The sequence below is a fragment of the Mustela lutreola genome, chromosome 15, assembly GCF_030435805.1.
Source record: "Mustela lutreola isolate mMusLut2 chromosome 15, mMusLut2.pri, whole genome shotgun sequence".
Taxonomy (NCBI): Eukaryota; Metazoa; Chordata; class Mammalia; order Carnivora; family Mustelidae; genus Mustela; species Mustela lutreola.
This window is the reverse complement of record NC_081304.1, coordinates 6,475,459-6,493,928: the sequence shown is the minus strand read 5'-3', so window position 1 is coordinate 6,493,928 and position 18,470 is coordinate 6,475,459. Positions and strand designations below refer to the sequence as shown.

The following is an 18,470-nucleotide window of genomic DNA, read 5'->3' as shown; positions in this document are numbered from 1 at the left end:
TAAGATTCATAATTGGTTTCCTCAGAGGGCAGCTTGGGACTTCAGAAATATTAATGATGTTTATTACTTAAGCTGTGAGGTGGGCACCCAACGGTTGAAGAGTACTGGGGCTGTAAGGAGTATGCATTTATTGAGAACATTCTTTTTGTCTATGAAAGATTGCAAGGAAGTTACAAAAGAGTTCACAGAGTATTCGGAATGAGATAAGGACAGTGGCTGGATGTGTTGGTCAGAAGGCGTTCCCATCCATCAGATGGGCTGTGCTCCTGGGTGGGTCATCAAGGGGCAATTGGTGTTACTGACTTTAGTTATTGGGCTGATGCCGCCTCCCCACCCCAGATCCCTTCTGATGCCTGTTCCCTCAGAGGACAGCACTGAGCATACTTAGGACCAGGGGCACCTCCAGGAAGACCAGGAGCTGGAAGTAGATGCTGCTGAGCAGGGACCTGTGGGGGACAGTGACAGGAAGTGAGCCACGTCCTCAGGGAGATACCCTCGTACCTTCCACTTTTCTTCTGTCCCTGTGCCCATGTCCTGAGGCTACAATAGTCCACACAGAGATCAGGCCCAGGTGGGTCCATGGGCAAGACAGCCCTACATAACAGATACTCCCATGACCCCCAGGCTAACAATTGCCCTTGAGACAGGACTTTGAACATGGAGAGGGCCTGGCTATTGGAGTGACATAAGGGAGATCGCAGGGAGCAGGAGGGACCTTAGATAAAACCTAGGAAAAGGATTCTAATTAAGTCCTCCCCATTGGGGCTTATCCTATCTGTGGACTAGAAATCAGCACTAGGTTACTTGTCTAATGTCTGCTCTCCCATAAACAGTAGTTCCCATGAGGGACTGGGAGTGTTTGCTTTAGTCCTAGGGTCCGTCTGGCACCTGTGTGGTGCCTCCAAACCTTACCCTTGAGATTCAGTGGTTAATGATGGAGGGAACGAATGACCCCACTCACCTCTCCTCTCCCTTAGAAGCCTGGTCTTCAATAGGATGACTCCTAGGTGAGGACCTGTGGGGTGGAGAGCAGGGGAGAGACTGCAGGGGCCCCCAGAACACCTGGCCTGGGCCAGGAGCTGAAGGACCCCTTTGCACAACATTGGCACTTGTCTTCCTTGTCCCTGGAGACCAATTTCTGCAGATACCTGAGTGCGGGCTCCCCCAATCCTACAGGTCTCCAGGGGAATGTCTGCCCAGGACTCACTGGCCAGGACTCCCTGATCATTGTGCATTGAAGAACGGTCCCGCCTTCCATCACTAACCACACCATGCTCTCCTCAACCCATCTGTCCTAGTTTCCCCAAGCACTCATCATGAGCTGGCATGTCCTCTATTGATGAACGTGTTGACTTCTTCACTGTGTGAATTTCCCAATTTTTGTCAGAGCCGGACTGTGTCTCGGTGACCAGGGCTATATCCCTAGAAGAGGGCCTGGCACATGGTAGGACTTCCACAGTGAGGTGGGGAATTGGTACCTAAGTGTGGGACCAAGGCCATGACAGTCACACCCACACACCTCAGCCCTCCATGTTCCCCAGAAATCACCCAGCTGTCAAAGGTCTCCCACAGCTAGCCCCTTACCCAGGATGTTGTCTGGAACTGGGGGACTCCTGCGAGGTCGCGGTCTTCTGTGTGGGGTCTGGCAGGGTCCAGTGAAGACCTGTTGTTGATGAGGGAGGAGAAGGCAGGCTGAGGACAGGCCAAAGCTGACACCCCACAACCCCACCCCCCATACTCCTGGGTGGGACAGGTGACACTCCTCCAGGAACTTCCCAGCTGTCTTCATGGTAATGCCTTCCTAGAGGGAAAAAGAACCCTAACACTGACAATGGCAAGGCCTCCGATATCCTGGGAGTCTTCTTTAACACATGAAAAGCCTTCTGAAACCTCCCCTTTCCCTTACCTTCCCAAACTTCCAAGTATACAATTAGCCATCCCTCACTAGCCCAGGCAGCAGCTCTTTCTGCCCTGGGGTCCTGTCCCTGAGCTTTAATGAAACCACCATTTTGCACAAAAGATGTCTCAAGGATTCTTTCTTGGTTGTAAGCTCTGGACTCCACCCCACCAAACCTCACCCACATTCCAAAACCACATCAAGGGTACTGGGGGCCCTCTTGAAGTTGGGGGCTGCGGTGCTGGGTGAGGGAGAAGCACATGTCAGGCCTGCTGTCCTCCCCCGGGCTCTCCCACTCTCTGGCAGCTGTGTGGTTCCAACTCACATAGTCCTGGTCACTCAGGACATCTGGACAGGTGTCCGGGCTCCACATCCGCTCACAGCCACACCCAGGCCTGCCTGGAACTCTGGCATCCCCGGCCCCCTCTGCAGGTGCAACCTGCCCAGATGGGCAATTTCAGAGGCAGAGCATCCTCCCAGCAGGGCATGGGACAGTATGTGGAAGGAGCTCAGGGCTCTGGGCTCAGCCACCCCGCCCCTGGTTTCTCCTGGCAGAGGATGGCCTGAGCTTTCCTCTGCAGAGATTGATCCAGAGCTGGGAGTGGGGGCCGGGTCCTCAGGCAGGGCTGATGTCTGGAGTGAGGACCATGAAACAGAACCCCCACATTAGGGTCTGGGGCTCCTTCTTGGGCCCCTGTCGAGACTGCTGCAGACCCCCAGGATCACAGCTGTGAGGCTGGTGCTCAGGAGTCATCCAAGACACAGTGATGTCCTATTAGAACCCCGGGGTCCTGGGCAGCCAGTAAGGGAGAGAAGCCAAAGCCCTAGGGTCCCGTTCCCCATTGGAAGGACAGAGAGACGTCCAAAAAGAGGCTCAGGACACTTTCAGCATGGACAGGACCCTTGTCAGGACAGGAAGGCAGACAGCTGTCCCCAGACTCAGGGCCATTCCCACTGCCCATCCTGGGAGAGCTTTAGGCATGAGAGTGTGACAGGGCGGGGCACACTGAGACGCTTAGGTCAGCTAGAGGTGTGCATGTGCTTGTGTGAGTGTGCAGACAACACCTGCACACACACTTAAACACGCAGACATAAACACAGACCAAATGCACGACATATGCACACACACACACACACACACACACACACAGGCACACCCCCAGTGTCCTGCATCACCCAACCCATCCTCACCCCGCTCTTCTATCCCACGTCCCACCACTTTCCTGACAGGGTCGGGGTGATCAGCCCCAGTCTCAGGCAGCCCTAATGCTGGTGTCGGGGGAGGGGTGTGCACAGCTCACCTGGGGTCACAGACAGCACAACTCGGAAGTTGAGGTCGAGCAAATATTCTGGGAGCAATGATGTATCGATCCCACACCGGTATGTTCCTGTATCACTTTCTGTGAGGTTCTCCAAGGTCACTGTGAAGGTGAGGTTTGCAGGATGGTCCCTGATGGACACACGGCCACTCCTCACTTCTATATCTGCTTCTTTGGTCACCACAATATCCCCCAAACATGGGCTTTTGCACCAGTACTTGACATTCTCTGTGAATTCCTCTTCGTACTGACACTGCACACTCAGGGATCCCCCCACGGTGCCCGTCACAGAGGTGGGGCCACTCAAACACGAACAGCCTGGAAAACACAGCCACGTGTGACCCCTCACCAGATGGGCCTGGGTCAAGGGGATCTGTGGTCAAGGTGACCATTGATTCCCTGAAGGGACCTAGGGGTCTGGAGGAGGCCTTGGCAGGAGACAGGCCTTCCTGAGATTAGAAAGCAGATGTACCTTCCTCCTCAGAGTGGATCAAGGTTTCCTTGGTGTGTCTTGGTGTGTGTGTGTATGTGTGTGTGTGTGTGTGTGTGTGTGTGTGTGTGTGTGTGTGATGCACTAAGACCTTGTTTCTGACTATGACACTACAGTGGTCACAGGAGCCCCTCCACTCAGGGCTGTTCTGTCCACTATATTGGACATGACTCACCTGCTTTATGCACTGAATCCTCCTGGTCTTTGCTAAGGCACTGCTGGCCGATCCGAGAACCTTCTCTGCTCTCCCTCCTCCCTCCCATGTCCTCCTCCCCTCCCCTGCCTCCCACCCCCATCCCCCACCCTCCCTCCCTCCCACCCAGGGCAGACTTCCCTGCCCAGCTCAGCCCCGCTCACCTGGGACCTGCAGAAGGAGCAACGCTGCAGGCAGCCACAGCCTCCCGTCCCCTGGGGTCATGTCTGCAGCACAGATGTCACTCACAGAAATGCCAGGCTCGTGATGGGGGACAATTTCAAGTCTCTCACAGAGGGTCCTCTCTGCAGGGCCCACTTCTGCTTTCTGGGGTCTCTTTGCTTCCTCGTCCTGCCTGTGTTTGGTCTCACAATCTTCTTCCACACTGACTCAAGCTGGTTGGGGTGCAGGAAGCTGGGGGACAGAAGCAGCACAAGCTAAGGCAGAGTCCTGGACCTGGTGCACAGGATCTGCTCAATCCCAATGACAAGACAGCTCCTGGTCCTGGACTGGACTGGGATTGCCGTCCCCTTCCACAGCCAACATCTGCTCCTCTCACTGTCCACACTCGCCCAGAAATGGAGCAACACGGGAGCATTTCCTGCTCAGTGGAATGTCCGCCACCCTGTGACGTGTCACTTCCTTCTGGTCAGGATGGACCATGTCCGGGGTGGAACCCCCAGTAGCCCATCTTCTCAGGCATCAGTGGTGACCACAGTGGTATTAGGACCCCCCAGCCTGCAGCTCCAAGCACCCACAGTCCCCGTGAGACTCTGACCACACAAGTTGACACTGTGAACTCTGATGCTTTCAAAGGTTCCATTTGGGTTCTGGGTTCCGAACCAGGGTACTAATTCCCCAGGTGTGCTTCCCTCCTGTGTGTTTGCCTATTCTCAAGACACGGACATGGAACAGCCATCACCAGTCCCATGTGCACCTCATTTTTGAATCCTTCTTGTTTGGAATGTCCACCCTACTGTGACTCTCAGGGCAGAAGACTGCCAATGGACAAGAGGGTCCAGAGACTGAAGGAGCTGATGGGACGTTGGGGACATGTGAAGCTGAGACTGGGCTTCTTCTCTCCATCCAGTGGCAAGAGGAACCATTGTGTAAGAAGAGGATGGTCTGACAAAGCACTGGCTGCCGGTGTCCATTTTGGGTTCACATGGTGACCGGGGGCTTCTTCCAAGAGCAGAATTGGGGGATGGTCCATGCCAGGAGGTGGGGAGGTATGTCTGTCCTAACTCAGAGTGGCTTGTTCTCATGACATGATGGGTTTGGGGTGGGTTTACTCTGGAAATGGTAAGGAGGTGAGTCACAGTGCAGAGTCTTGCCTGGGTTATGCCAACTCCTCAAACTTATCAGAACAACCAGGTCAATCAATTTCCCCCTAAACACTCTCTGCCCAGATCTGCTCCTCCTCCACACTATCTTATCCCGATCTAAGGCCACAGTATTCCCAGAGTTATTGCAATCAGACCCTGTCATCTGGGATTCCTCTCTATGCTCCTCCCCATTATTATTTCTTCTAGCATCTCCATCTGCCCATATCCTCTCTTCCTCCTGACATAGCAATCCTCTCTTCTCTCAGTGTAGTAGTGCCATCCCTGTTCCTCCCAGTCCCCTTATGCTTTGTCCTCCCTCTGTTCCACTCATCAGCAAGAGAGCTTTTCAACAAAACTCAGAAGTAGCCAGTACACCCTTGGTCCCATGCCCTTCAGACGAAACCCCCTCTCCATGCTTGGCTTACATGGTCTGAGTGGCCCAGCTACTGCTGGGTTCTGCATTTCTATCTTGCTCCCCCACCACAACGTGCTCCATGTTCTATCCACTGTGCCCACCCTTCCCCAGGGCCTTAGCACCTGCTTGTCCCACTCCTTGGGTCCTCTGCCCACCTCTTCACAGTGCTTCATCCTTCTTACTCTTTAGATTGCACCTTGGATGTACTCCCTTAGAAAGGTCCCCCCGATCACTCTTCCTAGGGTCACCCTGTTGTCTCAATCACCAACCCTTGCTTGTTTCCTGCATAGTTCACTGAATCTTGTCATATGTTTACTTTTGGTGGTCTCTGTGCATCTCCACCACTGGGATAGAGCTTATATCATAGCAACATTCTGGGTCTGTTTCATTCTTCACACAATGACTCAGTGGCCAACTGCACTTTGTGACCAATGGTTGACTTCTGATAACTGTTCATAGAATGAGTGAATGAATGATTGAGTCAATGAATAAACACTGCATTGGCTGCAGACATGGCCCTAGACAACTGTGGTCCAACGAGATGCAATATCTATGGTGGTATAATGAATTCCCCCAGAACTTGGTGGCTGAAAACGTATTTATTATCTCACACTTGCTGAGAGTCACAAATCTGAGAGTGGCTTATCTGGGTGGTTGTGGCTCAGTGTATCTCTTTCACAGCACTGTGGTCAAGATGTTGACCAGGCTATACTCACTGGAAGGCTGGACTGGCCTGAAGGATCTGCTTCAGGGATAACCGTCCACTTGGGGGTTAGCAGGAGTCCTTAGCTCCTCCCCCAATACAACTGCTCAAGTGTCTTCATGAGGTGACATCCAGCTTTTCCCACGGAGAGTGATCCAAGAAGAGCAAGGCACAACATATTTATGATTTATCCTTAGAAATCGTGTACCATTGTTTCTGCCATATCTGGGGACTACACACCCACCCTGACACAATATAGAGGGCCCCTGCCAAGGGATGTGGAGATCTGATCTGAGTGGAAGCTATGAAAGGATATGATTCCTAAAATATCAGATATCTCTGTATTTATATTTCTGCAATTTCCTGTTCCCCTGTGACACTCCAATAGAAGATTTAAAAACTAAACATCAAAACATGAAAGTAAAGCTCTGAAACTTTGCTTGATTTGGGTGGGGGTTGTAGATGTTCATTGGTTTTCTGTCATATAGCAAAGAATTTCCATAATCTTCCCCGCTACTAGTTACCCAGCCTAAAGCTCAGACATTGATAATCTAACCAGATGATATCAGGATGGAATGCAGATTCCTCTGGTTTGACTGCTCAAGTACCTTTCCTCCAGACCATGATGCTGGCAGGCAGAGAGTGGCCAGCAACCAGCAAGAGGGAGAAGCACCATCTTCAGACCCAGGAGAGGGTCTGCAGAATGAGAGGGTTTGTCAGGCAGCTGCTGGCCATTGTAACACATACTGGGAAACTTGACAAGAACTCACGGTTTCTTCAGTCTTCTCAGCCCACCACCTTCTCTTCCATCTCTCCTTCATTTCCTGGTGCATCTTCCTTTTCTACAAACTTGAGTTTCTGCAGCTCCTGGCTGAGCTGAGAAGTTGGAAGACCCACCAGGTGCACAGAGCAATTACAACAGAAATTTGACTTCAGGTTTGAGTCCGCGGTGTGATGGTTCACGGTTATGGGTTAACTGTCCACGGGCGGCTCAGATGGAAGATGATCTTGGGTGTGTCTAGGAGCATGTTTCTGGAGGAGATGAGCCTTTGAATCCATGGACTTAGTGAGGTGGGTGTCCTCTCAGCAGACTTTTGCTTTGTGAAGCCCTCAGCGTCTGAAGAAAAGAAGGATATCAAAGTAGGGTTACAAACATTCTGGGCTATTTGAGAGTGGGAAGAGGAAAGTGCTTGGCTTGGGTCCCAATGTTAGCTAGGAGGATGAAGAGTTCCATGGCCTGCCTGCACATGGAGCCTCAGTGTCCCCAGTCGCTGACAATGTCCTCATGGGCCCCAGCTTATCTCTAGGTCACCGGGAGAGGTGCCTGCGCTGTGTGCCCACGGCCTTTGGGCGTGCTCATGAATCAACTTTTGGACATGCAAGTGGTCATAGGGCATAAATAATTGGTCTAGAAAAATGATTCCTGAATCACAAAGTTAGTCCACTTGTGGTTGGTTGGAATAAGACACATGAAGAAATAGCAGGATGAACATCTAAGTCAGTGCAACCCTGTGATTGTAGTGATAATGCAATTTAGACATAATGTTAAAGATGAGTTTTGAAGCTGTTAATGGGAGGCCAGGCCAGAGCCAAAGGGCAGACTTTTCTCCCTGCACTGCAAGATAGATCCTCACACCCCGACCTCCTGCCCATTTCTGCCCATCTTCTTGGTCCTGGCACCTCTGTCTCCTTGTTTCCCATCCCCTCAGCCACCTTTCCTTAGACCTCGCTGGCACGGAACCCAGGGAGTCCTTGAAAGAGCTGCTTCCCTCACTTCTGGGCAATAAGAGGAAGCATTGCCAGATGTCACCATACCAAGTTCCATGTCAGCTGACCGTGGTCAGGAGGGGGCACTGGGTCTATCGACCTCTTCCAGGGAGTATGGATTCCAGAAGAGCCATGTAGGCACTGCTTCTTAATAAAGCTTGAGGGGCTGGGCTAGAGTCCGAGGTGTCCTGTCTCTCTGCCTGGTTGTGTACCCTCCCCTGGACACAGGTGGTGAGGGTCCTGACTTATTCTTGTCTGAACTACCCTTTGGGCTCCAGATCCCTGCTTGCATCTTGAGCTCTGGACTGTGAATGTCTCAGCCCACCTCTAGTTGAGACCAAGCAGACACAGTGATTCGAAAGCCGACAGCTCAGGCTGATGCGCAGCATGGGGCTTGGAAAGGGAAGCAAGCTATAGGACTGAGCCAGAGGAGGAAAGGTCATCAGGATACAGTGGGTTTAGTTCTAACCCCTGGGGTGGCCAGGACCAGCGTATTTGAATCATCTGGGGGGACTCAGCAGCTAAGAAGCAATCCTGTTAGAGGAGAATTATTTTTAAGTCCTTGAAGGGGCTGCCCAGAAGCTCTGCAAATGGTCACTATCGCCATCTTTTGGTGACTTGAAGAACTGCCCCAAGTGTGCTCTGGATGTTACCTTCTTCCTCATCCTGGAGGTTGGGAACTAGAAATGCCTTTTGTGCAAAACATAAGAGATTCTTGAGCATAGGAAACAAACAGGTTTGCTTAAGGGAGTGGGTTGGGGGAATGGGGTAACTGGGTGATGGACATTAAGGAGGGCATGTGATGTAATGAGCCCTGGGTATGATGGAAGACTGATGACTCACTAACTCCTACCTCTGAAACTAGGAATACTATATATGTTAATTAACTGAATTTAAGTTAAAAAGCGAAAATTGAGAAATGTCTTTTGGGGGTGCCTGGGTGGCTCAGTGGGTTAAAGCCTCTGCCTTCGGCTCAGGTCACGATCCCAGGGTCCTGGGATGGAGCCCCGCATCCGGCTCTCTGCTCAGCAGGGAGCCTGTTTCCTCCTCACTCTCTCTGCCTGCCTCTCTGCCTGCTTGTGATCTCTATCTATCAAATAAATAAGTAAAATCTTTAAAAAAAAATAAAAAAAAATGTTTTTAAAAAGAAATGTCTTGTGTAGTTGAATATCAAGGCCTGTCATGATCCCTCCCGATCCCTCCAGACAGAGGACCAGAGCTCACGGAAATTCTGGAGCCCCATGGAAGAAGGATATTTGGTTTTCAGTCAGAAGGAGGAGAACTCGGGTTCAGGGAGAATGGCCTTCTATTTATATAAATTTTCTTTGATTTCCGACAACAGCAGTTTGTCATTTTGGACATCCATACCCAGGACATATTTGGTTCTGCTTATACCTAAGGATTTCATTTTCTTTGGAGTAAGGGCACATGGAATGCATTTTCCATATGTTCACTTGTTTCCTTATGTTTCCATATGTTCACTTGTTAGTATATGGACATGTGATTGACTGATGTGTGTTCATCTTGTATCCTATGACCTGCTGAACTCACCTCTTAGTTCTATGAGGTTTTGTAGATTGCTTAAGATTTTCTTTTTTTCTTTAAGTCTTTATTTATTTATTTGACAGTAAGACAGCCCAAGTCGACGGAGAGGCAGGCAGAGTGAGTGGGGAAGCAGACTCCCTGCTGAGCAGAGAGCCCGATGTAGGGCTCCATCCTAGAACCCCCAGATCATGACCTGAGCTGAACGCAGAGGCTTAACCCACTGAGCCACCCAGGCACCCCTGCTTGAGATTTTCTACATAGACATTTATGTCATCTGCACACAGGGACACCTTTATGCTTTTTTTTTTTTTCATTTATTTTCAGCATAACAGTATCATTATTTTTTCACCACACCCAGTGCTCCATGCAATCCGTGCCCTCTCTAATACCCGCAACCTGGTACCCCGACCTCCCACCCCCCGCCACTTCAAACCCCTCAGATTGTTTTTCAGCTTTATTCTTCTTTTCCATCTTCTATCCCCTCATTTCTTTATCTGACCTACTGCAATGGCCAGAATTTCCATGGCTGAGATGACTACATGGTGAGAGCGGGCATTTCTACTTGCCCAGGGTCGTACAGGGAAAACTCAGTTTTGATCACTAACTCTAATGTTAGCTGTATTTTTCTTTTAGCTGATCTTCATCATGTCGAGGAAATTCCTTCTTTTTCCTTGTTAAAACTAAGAAATTCCTTCTTGAAAATACTCTTATTTTTATGAGTTTCTTTTTGATCATGAGTGGGTATTGGAGGTTGTCATAGGCTTTTCCAGTGTCATTTGATATGATTCTATGATATTTTTCTCGTTACTTTGGAATGCTGGAATACAGTGATTCACTTTTCAACGTTGAAGCAGCCTTCTCTACCTGGAACAAACCTCACTTCCTCACGGTGCATAATTCTTTGCTGGATTCCATCTGCTGGCCTTGCCTGTCCATCTACCTGACCCCCAGATTCTTGCCCACTGGCCTCTCAGGACCCTCCCTTGCCCTGAGCTTTGCCTTTGTTCAGACCATTGACCTTCCCTCCCTCAACAGCCTGAGGCTCTCACCCAACAGAAGACAAATAGTGAGAGAATATGGACTCTGGGAAACAAAGGGAGGGTTTCAGAGGGGATGTGGGTGGGGGAATGCAGTAGCCCGGTGATGGGAATTACCGAGGGCACGTGTTGTGATGAGCACTGGGTGCTCCATGCAACCAATGAATCACTGAGCACTACATCGAAACTAATGATGTGCTCTACAATGGTTAACTGAACATCATCCTCATCATTATAAAGAGTCTACACCTGTCACCCCATTCATTGAACACTCATCCATTCCTCTTCAAGACACTTCTTCTTATAAACCAATATTCTTTATTTAGTTTTCAAAAACACCCATTCAAATAGAAAGGCCTTGTTTTGTTGATTGCTTTCTTCCCAGCACCTAGAAACTAGGCTGGTGCTACACAGGCTTTAGGTGAATATTTGGTGAGTGGTTGTAGGAAGGAAGGAATGTTGAGTTGAGAGCCAGCACTGGGGGTTCTCAGGATGACAAGGTCATGGACAAGCAGGTCTTCCCTCACCTCAGGCTCTCTAGTCACCTGGGCTGTGCACCAGCAAGCTACGAGTCCTAGGGCGTCCCTCCTCCATTCTTCCCAGCAAAACACCACACACATCGACTTGTGTGAGTGATGGATCTCATTGCTTCACTCAAGTATTGAATGATTTGTTTGTTACCAGTTTTTGGCAATAAGGGGAGAGGAGACAGGTCTCGGGCCAGAAGTTCTTCCTCTTCTGGTCTGCGTGGTGTTGTCTCTGGACAGGATATCGATGGGCAAGGAGGGCTGCAGGTTGTCTTCATCAGGCTGACTCTGGTGCCCACAAATTGCCCACTGAGGCCTGTTGACCCAGAACACGGCACTGAGCATCATCAGAAACAGGGGCACCTTCAGCAGAACGAGGAGCAGGAAGTGGACGCTGCCCAGCAGGGACCTGTAGGAGGGACACGGTGACTGGCAGGAGTTTCTCCTGGACATGAGGCCCAGGCTCTGTCCCCACCTGCCTTTGTGCTCAGGTCCTGTGGCCTCAAAAATCAATATCAGCCTCAAAGCTGGATGGACCAGCACTGAGGCCCAGAGTCCTGTCCTCCATTCAAGACTTGACCTTGAGCATCAGGACACGGCAGACACTTGAGGTGTGGTGGGAAGGAATGGAGAGAGAGGGAGAAGAAGGGACCCAGGAGGCTCTGGCTCCCAGAAACAGCCCTCTGAACCCACAACCCTCAACACTCCCTTGCTCCTGCGGGGGCAGATTTTGAGGGTGAAATGCTCCCTTATAAAAGCTCTCCTCTCTCAACCTAGTCTGGACTCAGTTTCAATATGATTGCTGGAGAAGCTCTTCTGCTGAAACTGCTTAACAACCTCCATCAGCCTCCAGATGTGACCACCCCAAGCTCAGCTCATGGCCAGTCCCCTCACCTGTGGGTCCCAGTAACTGTCCCCACACCAGCTCCTCACAAATGCTGTGTCCCCTCCCTACACGGGACCTTTCTAGAAGCTCTCCACCTCGCCAGCCCCTCCCCTGGCTCTCAGCCTATGGTTTGGCGGTGTCCTCTCCAAGGTCACATTGGGACCCTCTTGCACACCCGCCTGGCACCCTGGCTCATATCCTCTTTGCCCACTTGAACTCCAGGCCAGCTCTGGACAGTCTTGGACCGGCCAGTGGTTTCCCCCCTCCAGCTCCCTCACCTCTTTGCCTGAGGACTCTCTTTAGCTATAGGAGAGTTCAGCTTGCTGAGCAGAATAGGCCAGAAATGCCACAGAATCCATGTCCCCAGGAGGGACCCTCTGCCTGCCAGACTCTTTCTTCAGATGAGGGGCCTTCCCTCATCACTCTGTGAGAGTATAAGAAGCCTCTCTGCCTGCACTACTCTCTCTAGATAAGGGGACGTCCCTCATTTTCTGTGAGCAACAGGAAGCCCCACCATCTTCCCCACATGAGGACAGATGGATGTTGCTCACTGTCTCAGCTTTCAGGGCCGGTGGGACATCTGTGGGGTGCGTCCTACACAGCACATCCGAGGATACCCAGTGACGGAGCCCAGTTAACCTGTGGTAGTTCCTCCATCAAAGCCCGCTTCATTGGCTTTACCCATCCCCTCGTTCCCTTTTTATGCTTCCCGGGATCACCATTCCATAGACTAATCGCACCTAAGTCCTTGTCTCCCCATCTGATTTCAGGAAATCCAAACCCAAACAGGCTCTTTGTCATTTGGTTTCAATGAATCTGGATTCCTTTCTCATGCCCACCGTCTTCCCGTGCACCCCATCTTCCTATCCTTTAATGGGCAGTTGGCATTACTGGCTTTATCAGGCTGAAGCCACCTCCCTCTAGATGCCCTCTGAGGCCTGTTCCCATGGAGGACATCACTGAGCATGCTCAGGACCAGGGGCACCTCCAAGCAAGACCAGGAAGGAGAGGAAAGTAGATGCTGATCAGTAGGGACCTGTGGGGGACACGGTGACAGGCAGTGAGCCCCATCATTACAGAAATGCCCTGGTGCCCTGCATTGTCCCTCTGTCCCTGTGTCCATGTCCTGAGGCCACAGCAGTCCGGAAGGAAATCAGGTCCAGTGGGTCCATGGCTGGGATCGCCCCATTATCAGACCACTTCTGTGACCCTCAGGCTTACAATTGCCCTTGAGACAGGATGTGGACATGGAGAGGGCCTGGCTATTGGAGTGACATGAGGAGACCCCAGGAAGCAGGCAGGACCTGGCCTGGGAAAAGTGTTCTATCTAATCCCTCCCCATGGGCAGTGACCCTGTGTATGGACTAGAAATCGGTGCTGGGTTCCTTGTCTAATGTCTGCTCTCCCATAACCGGTACTTCCCACGAGGGAATAGAGTGTTTGCTTTAGTCCCAGGGTCCATCTGGCACCTGTGTGGTCCCTCCAAACCTTAGCCTTGAGATTCAGTGTTTAATGATGGAGGGAATGAATGACCCCACTCACCTCTTCTCTCCCTCTGTGGTCTGGTCTTCAATAGGATGACTCTCCAGTGAGGGCCTGGGAGGAGCAGGGAAGAGAGCTCAGGGCCCACAGAGCTCCTGGCCTGGGCTAGAGCCTGAAGGCCCCCTTTGCACAACCCTGGCACTCTTCTTCCCTGTCCCCGGAGCTCGATTTCTGCAGATACCTGAGTGCAGGCTCCCCCAATCCTACAGGACTCCAGGGAAATGTCCTTTCACCGGCCAGGACTCCCTGATCATTGTGTATGGAACAGCAATCTCGCCCCATGGCTCCCCACACATGCTCTCTCTGACCATCTGTTCTCAGGTTGAGTCGTCCACGGTGTGAATTTCCCAGCTTTTGTCGGAGCAGGACTGTGTCTCGGTGGTCCCTGGCTATATCCGTAGCAGGGCGCCCAGCACTCGGTAGGACTTTCACCCGTTAGGTGTGGAGTTGGTAAATAAGTCTGGGACTGAGGCCATGATAGTCACACCCACACAACCCTGTCCTCCGTGTTCCCCAGAAATCACCCAGGTGTCAAAGGTCTCCAGCTGCTAATCCCTTACCCAGGACGTTGGCTGGAAGTGGAGGACTCTTGCCGGGTCGCAGTGTCCCATGTGGGGACTGGCAGTGTCCTGTGAAGACCTGGAGTGCTGGGGGACCTCACAGAGCTGGGGGTTGCAGTGCTGGCTGCGGGGGCGGGGGGAAGCACATGTCAGGCCTGCTGTCCTCCCCTGGGCTCTCCCATTCTCTGGCAGCTGTGTGGCTCCGACTCACATAGCCCTGGTCACTCAGGACATCTGGACAGGTGGAACTGCCTGGAACTCCAGCCTCCCTGGCCCTCTCTGCAGGTGCACCCTGGCCAAGTGGGCGATTTCAGAGGCAGAGCATCTCCCAGCAGGGCATGGGACAGTGTGTGGAAGGAGCTCAGGGCTCTGGGCTCAGCCACCCCGCCCCTGGTTTCTCCTGGCAGAGGATGGCCTGAGCTTTCCTCTGCAGAGATTGATCCAGAGCTGGGGGTGGGGGCCGTGTCCTCAGGCAGGGCTGATGTCTGGAGTGAGGACCATGAAACAGGGTGCTCAGCAGAGTCCACACTGAATGATGGGTCAGCCCGGAACTCTCAGACAGAACTGTGAACCTGGGTGGCCACCGGACAAAGGATAGACAGAAAGAAAGACCTAGTGAGACAGACACACACCCAGGGCACCACACAGAAAGTCCCCTGTCCTAGAGCCAACTAGACAATGGTCTTTCTCTTCCAGGCGGTGGTGTCCGAGGACACTCAGCTCCTCACTGTTAAATAGGAGCCCACAAGGGGCCTGGGAGGGCAGTGCCCCGTGTGAGAGAGACGCCCTGCAGGAAGGACGTTGGAGGAGCCAAGGCCAACATCGGAGTAAGAATACAAGACCAAACCCTGAACACTCAGAAGGATGACCTCCATGTGGGTCTCAGGAAACAAAAACAGGGTTCTAGTAAAGAATTCTTCGCAGTACATAGAAGTATATTTGGGGCCATCGGATCTACGAACTCCTTTTTCTCATTTTTCCCCTCCTTTGTCTGAGCGGAGCTTTCAGCTATTTCTCTGGGTTCCCTCCTATGGAAATGACGGAAGGCATGGAGAGCGTCAAGCCAGAGGGAGGGGTGTTCCCCAAATGCTCACAGAAGCTCCAAATCAGGGTACTAGGGCTCCTTCTTTGGCCCCTGTCGAGGCTGGTGCAGAACCCCAGGATCACAGCTGTGAGGCTGGCACTGAGGAACCATCCAGGACATAGTGTTGTCCTGTTAGAGCCCCGGGGTCCTGGGCAGCCAGTAAGGGAGAGGAGTGAATGGCCTAGGGTTCTGTTCCCCATTTGGGAGGACAGAGAGAAGTCCAGGAAGAGACTTGGGTCCACTCCAACATGGACAGGGCTTTGTCAGGGCAGGAAGGCAGCCAGACATCACCAGACCCGGGCCATTCCCGCTGCCATCCCTGGGAGAGTTTTAGGCATGAGAGTGTGTCAGGGCACACAGAGACACCCAGGTCCGCCAGAGGTGTGCATGTGCTTCTATGAGTATGCAGACAACACAACCCCTGGACACAGAAATGTACACCCACCTAGACACACACGGACATATACACAAACAGACACACACACTCACACACACACACACACACACACACACAGAGGCTCATCCCAGGTGCCTTGTGTCACCCACCCATCCTCACCCCACTCTCTTCCCACATCCCACTGCTTTCTTGCCAGGGTTGGGGTGATCAGCCCAAGTCTCGGGCAACCCTGGTGCTGGTGTGAGCAGAGGGGTGTGCACAGCTCACCTGGGGTCACAGACAACACAACTTGGAAGGTGCGGTCAAAAAAATATCCTGGTTTCCCTGATGTATCGATCCCGCACCAGTATGTCCCGGCATCATCCTCTGTGAGGTTCTCCAAGGTCACTGTGAAGGTGAGGTTTACAGGATGGTCCCTGATGGACACACGATCCTTCCTCCCTTCAATGTCTGCCCCTTCGGTCTTTAGCGTCCTCCTCACACATGGGCTCTTGCACCAGTATTTGGGAGTCTCTCTGAATTTCTCCTCGTACTGACATTGCACGCTCTGGGATCCCCCCACAGTGCCCGTCACAGAGGGGGGGCCATGCAGAGACCAACAACCTGGAAAACACAGCCGAGTGTGACCCTTCACCAGAGGGGCCTGGGTCAACGGGATCTCAGGTCAAGTTGACCGTTGAGTCCCTGAAGGGCCCTTAGGGTCCGGAGGAGGCCTTGGCAGGAGACAGGTCTTCCTGAGATCAGAAAGAGGGAACGTAGGTCCTTTTCTGGAGCGGCACAAGGTGAGTGTGTCCCTGATGTGTCTGTGTGTGTGTGATGCACGGAGATGTCATTTCTGACTGTGACCCTACAGTAATGCTGGTCACAGGCCCCACTCTTGTCAGGGCTGCTCTTTCTGGCACAGTGGTCACGACTCACCTGCTTTATGCACTGAATTCTCCTGGTGGTTGCTGAGACAGTGCTGGCCGATCCGAGAACCTTCTCTGCTCTCCCTCCTCTTTCCCAAGTCCTCCTCCCCTCCCCTGCCCCGCAGACCCATCCCCCACCCTCCCTCCCTCCCATTCAGGACAGACTCCCCTGCCCAGGCTCAGCCCCGCTCACCTGGGACCTGCAGAAGGAGCAGCGCTGCAGGCAGCCACGGCCTCCCGTCCCCTGGGGTCATGTCTGCAGCACAGACGTCACCCACAGCAATGCCAGGCTCCTGAGGGGGACAATTTCAAGTCTCTCACAGAGGGACCTCTCTGCAGGGCCCACTTCTGCTTTCTGGGTCCTCTTTGCTTCCTCGTCCTGCCTGTGTTTGCTCTCACAATCTTCTTCCACGCTGACTCAAGCTGGTTGGGGTGCAGGAAGCTTGAGGACAGAAGCAGCACAAGTTGAGTCAGAGTCCTGGACCTGGTGCCCTGGATCCACTCAATCCCGATGACAAGACAGCTCCTGGTCCAGGACTGGATTGGGATTGCAGTCCCCTTCCACAGCCAACATCTGCGCCTCTCACTGTCCACACTTGCCCCACACAATGGAGCAACACTGTGAGCATTTCCTCCTCAGGGGAATGTCCCCACCCTGTGACGTGACACTTCTTGTGGTCAGAATGGATCATGTCCAGCGTGGAGCACCCAGCAGCCCATCATCTCAGGCATCGGTCATGACCTCAGTGGTGTTAGGGATCCCACAGCCTACAGCTCCAAGCACCCACAGTCCCCATGGGACCCCTGCTCTCCTCTGGCCACACAAGTTGGAACTGTGACCTCTGGTGCTTTCAAAGGCTCCATTTGGGTTCTGGGTTCTGAACCAAGGTACTAATCCCACAGGCTTGCTTCCCTCCTGTGTGTTTGCCTGGTCTCAAGAATGGAAAGGGAACAGCCATCACCAACCCCATGTGCACCTCACTTTGACTCCTTCATGTTTGGAATGTCTACCCTACGTGACTCTCAGGGCAGAAGACTGCCAATGGACAAGAGGGTCCAGAGACTGAAGTAGCTGATGGGATGTTGGGGACATGTGAAGCTGAGACTGGGCTTCTCCTTTCCATCCAATGGCAGAAAGGGCTGTTGTGTAACAAGAGGGTGGTCTGACAAAGCACTGGGGGTCGGTGTCTCTTTTGGGTTCACATGGTGACCAGGGGCCTCTTCAAGGTGCAGAGTTGGGGGATGGTCCTTACCAGGAGGTGGGGAGGTGGGTCTGTCCTAACTCCGAGTGGCTTGTTCTCATGACATGATGGGTTTGGGATGGGTTTATGCTGGAAATGGTAAGGAAGTGGGTCACAGTGCAGAGTCTGACACTTCCCTGGGTTACGCCAACTCCTCAAACTTGTCAGAACAACCAGGTCCATCAATTTCCCCTTAAACACTCTCTGCCCAGATCTGCTCCTCCTCCATACTATGTCTTCCTGATCTAAGGCCACAGTATTCCCAGAGTTATTGCAACCAGACCCTGTCATCCGGGATTCCTCTCTCTGCTCCTCCCCATTAATATTTCTTCTAGCATCTCCATCTGCCCATATCCTCTCTTCCTCCTGGCATTACAGCAATCCTCTCTCCTCTCAGTACAATGGTGACATCCCTGTCCTTCCCAGTCCCCTCATGCTTTGTCCTCCCTCTGCTCCACTCATCAGCAAGAGAGCACTTCAACAAAACTCAGAAGTAGCCAGTACACCCTTGGTCCCATCCCCTTCAGATGAAACCCCATCTTCTTGCTTGGCTTACATGGTCTGAGTGGCCCAGCCACTGCTGGGTTCTCCATTTCTATCTTGGTCCCCTTCCCCAGTGTGCCCAATGCTCTAG

At 52.4% G+C, this 18,470-nt stretch overlaps 1 protein-coding gene across 9 annotated transcripts; it reads right to left on the bottom strand.

Moving 5' to 3' along the window:
* LOC131815664 (CMRF35-like molecule 6) lies at positions 1-17,232 on the bottom strand. 9 transcript variants are annotated; one of them, XM_059147449.1, is made up of 5 exons: positions 16,789-17,227; positions 3,199-3,318; positions 1,585-1,663; positions 962-1,015; positions 1-446 (listed from the first exon to the last, which is right to left on the bottom strand). In XM_059147449.1, the coding sequence occupies exons 1-5, from the start codon at positions 16,847-16,849 to the stop codon at positions 362-364; spliced, it is 399 nt and encodes a 132-aa protein (XP_059003432.1). In that variant the 5' UTR covers positions 16,850-17,227; the 3' UTR covers positions 1-361. The 9 variants fall into 9 exon arrangements, with proteins under 9 accessions (XP_059003432.1, XP_059003429.1, XP_059003428.1 ...); XM_059147446.1 differs by having other exon boundaries at positions 3,199-3,534; positions 16,789-17,226; XM_059147445.1 differs by lacking the exon at positions 16,789-17,227 and adding an exon at positions 4,064-4,497 and having other exon boundaries at positions 3,199-3,534.
* Positions 17,233-18,470: the final 1,238 nt, after the last annotated feature.